Source organism: Halyomorpha halys, unplaced genomic scaffold, assembly GCF_000696795.3.
Source record: "Halyomorpha halys isolate HHAL.00 unplaced genomic scaffold, Hhal_1.1 Scaffold1325.1, whole genome shotgun sequence".
NCBI classification, from domain to species: Eukaryota; Metazoa; Arthropoda; class Insecta; order Hemiptera; family Pentatomidae; genus Halyomorpha; species Halyomorpha halys.
Genome location: NW_027115413.1, coordinates 31,970 through 35,595, shown reverse-complemented (window position 1 = coordinate 35,595; position 3,626 = coordinate 31,970). Strand labels below are relative to the sequence as shown.

The following is a 3,626-nucleotide window of genomic DNA, read 5'->3' as shown; positions in this document are numbered from 1 at the left end:
AGCTCTTCAACTGCTGCCATAGCTGTAAACAGTCACTGTGGAAATGGTCCTTACATGACTTTAGATAGATTTTAGATATTCCTAACCGAAGACCTCCGTAATTGACACGAGCTGATTACACGCTTACCTTGACATTTTAAAATTACGTATTTCATCTCTCTCTTAAATTATTGAGTTCATGACGTGAGCAAGGTCGGACTTGGTTTGAGCAAAAAAGAAATTGAGGAGTAAAAAACATTAAGCGGTCATTTATCACTCAAATTTGCATATGTAATGATGGGGAAAGTAAGTTTAAAATTTGTGTTACATAACATTATTCCTCTTAAGGTTTTATTGAGAATTTTGAAATGAATTTGTCCGCTATCAATTTATTATGAAAAATAAAATAGAGTTTTTTTTTTTTTATAAGATGAGTACAATTAGTAAATTTTGTATTAATTGTGAATTTAACTTTTTTATTACTATTCACGACTTGAATAAAACTAATATTCTAAGAGAAAAGCATGAGAAAAAAAAGTCATTTTCCACCGTATTCTGTATAAATTCGTCGAAATTAAATTTTATATACTTGGATTTTTCGTTATAGTTTCCTTTTTTTCAAACGTATGTTTAATCTTTATAGTTGTCCTTAATTTTCCCCATATATATACATGACTTACTTAACCGCCACTCCCATATAATTTGCATTCCGACGACTTACAAATATACATATCTTTTCATTAATCCTTAAACAGCTCCTAAGACCCCGTGATTCATTTCCTCGAAGTACCCGTAACCTTCTAATTTATTCCCTTATTCTCCCACATTTCGACTATGGAGGCCTATCCATTGAACAGGAAAAGAGACTAAAAAGACTAATGAACTGCTTTATAAGATTCATCCCCAATCAAGGATATTCCCAATATCCGGATGCAATCGGATTATTTATGATGTGTTAAATATAACTATAGAATTGTGAGCAGACCTATTTAAAGTCATATTAAATGTTAAATGCATATGAGCTCCTAGCGGATTTTCTTAGCAACTTGTTTTATAACCTTTCCTTCCAAAACTTTTTGTCATTGTTTACTTGTAAGTTTTAATTAAAGTAATTTATTACAACATGCCTTAAGTGGAATTTGTGTAAAAGTTTGGGTACTGAGTGTCTTGTTGATTTTCTAACTTGCGAGGAAGAGAACCAAGATGAGCTAATTAGCAACTGTCATTACATCATAATTATTGTCATACCTTGCTTTATTAGTTATAAAAACATCCAAAACATTATTAACACAAACTAAGAGCAAGTAACCTAATACGAAAACAAACAAAATGGTGGCGAGCTGGTCTGTTGCGTGACGTTATTCTCCATTTAACAGACCTAGTAACAGACTCTCAACAATAAGGATATTCATCATGTGTTAAATGTAAAATGTTTTACATTAATGCTAAATGCAAAAGAGCTCCTAGCGGATTTTTTGACCAATTGTTTTATAACCTTTTCTCCCAAAACATGTTATTTTTTACTTATAAGTTTTCACTAAAGTAATTTATTATAACATGCCTAAATTGATTGACAAGTGGAATTTGTGTAAAAGTTTGGGTACTGAGTGTCTTGTTGATTTTCTAACTTGTAAGGAAGAGAACCATTATGAGCTAATTGGCAACTGTCATTACATCATGATTATTGGCATACATTGCTTTATTAGTTATAAAATCCTCCAAAACAATACTAACGCAATCAAAACACAAACTAAGAGCAAGTAACCTAACACGAAAACAAACAAAATGTTGGCGAGCTCAGCTGGTCTGTTGCGTGACGTCATTCTGTATTTAACAGACCTAGTAACAGACTCTTAACAATGTTATATGTTATATAGTTTTAACATGGTAAAAGAACGAAATATTTCTCCATTTAACATGTTAAACTGAATACCCCTAATACCAAAAAACCTTTCTATATCATTGACCCCAAACCTATGGAAAATCGTTTGCTGTTCCAGCAACCTCATTTTAGAACTCCTTACCCCTATCCATCCGTAAAGCTTCTAATAAGTATGGATAAATATATATTTTTTGTTCATATTTTGTTTTATATAAATACAGTGAAGTCTCAGTTATACGAATATGAGGGGGTACCAAAAATTCTTCGTATAAGTGAATATTTCGTGTAAGTGAATACGCAATACATATCGTGTATGTATATTTTTGAGAATTTCTTTCTCGTAATTAGTAGGTACATATCACTTACGTTGTATGCAGTTGAAAGAAAAACAAAGTAAAGTGAAAATAAAAATTATTTATTGTATAAAAATTTAATTTATCTTTAATCCGAATTTTTTACTTTTGACAAAAAAATTGTCATATTTTTGTTTGTTTCATGTTGCTTTTGGCTGAATACATCATTCCTTCGCATTCTGTTAAGGTGTTAAATTCCTTCTCGCTAATTTCTTTCGCATATTTAAAATGTTTTACATCTTCAAATGCTTCAAGAGCTTCTGCAAAAATGGAAGAGGCAAAGGATATTCGTCATCTGAATCGTCCGAGCTTATTATTATACATTAGGGAGTAGAATATAAACATAAAGTGTCATTGGGATCTGATGTTATTCGCGGAAAAAAGTTATTTACTGTTTCGTTTTTGACGGTATTTTTCGTCCTTTGTCTTACCACGAAAGAAACAAAAATTCATAGAACTGAATAAAATTTACTAATAGTACATAAAGCGGGTCCAAACTTTCCTTCTTATAACTAAGTTTCGTATAAATGGATAATTACATCACATAATTCAGGGGTTTTTGCGGAGGATTGAGAAAGTCTTCGCATAACTGAATGTTTCGTATAAGTGAGTTTCGTATAAATGAGACTTCACTGTATTATAATATATTCATTTAATAAGTTGCTAAAACTGTTCCTAATTGTTATTCTTAGTTGATCAAGTGTCCCAGAATAAAGATTGAGTTTTTCATTTGATTTCAATATTCCAAATAGATCAGTTTATTTAGAAGTTATTGCTAAAAATATGAAATGCCATAAAATCATATTTATTCTTCTATTGATAGCACTGTATTGTCTATACGTTAGTATCATAGATAGATTAAGCAAAGAGAACTGGATGAAACAAGGAATGGTTCCATATTATAAAATTAAGAACTAAAACAACATATAATTAAACAGGAGTTACCTAGAGAAGCGAAGAGATCGCCCAGTGCTAACCAGATAATAATCTGCCTCCCGCGCAAGGAAGTCAGCGAGAACCATTGCATCGAAAGCCAAGTCTCGTGCCGAGGCAGCATCTGAAACATTTAGTCTTTTAGTATTATATATTTTTAATAAATCATGCTTAGCCATAAATGAAATGAAATTAAAAGATAATTTTATTTTGAGACAAAATTCTCTTACAATAATAACATAATTCAGACTTCATGAACAGTTGCCTAGCAAAATATTTGCAATAGTGTTGTTCTGTTTAAACGGAAGATTCCAAACAAACGGAGAAAAACAGAAGACACTTACACTCACTTGGCCAGAGAAGGTCTACCTTTCTTCACTTCTATTCTGGGAATAAATCATAAATGATTAAGGGCACTTCTGAAGAGCCCTCCGCAAGCCGAGGAGAGGGTAGATGAAGGGGACATGAAAGCAAGGAAC

General features: G+C 31.6%; 1 protein-coding gene across 1 annotated transcript in view; it reads right to left on the bottom strand.

The window, feature by feature from the left end:
• The window catches only part of LOC106689307 (G-protein coupled receptor 143), a gene marked incomplete in the record, with an annotated part of 76,370 nt that overhangs the window by 53,570 nt on the left and 19,174 nt on the right, over positions 1-3,626 (bottom strand). Inside the window, 1 exon segment of the mRNA XM_067052456.1 lies at positions 3,160-3,271. Coding sequence (XP_066908557.1) covers positions 3,160-3,271 — 112 coding nt within the window.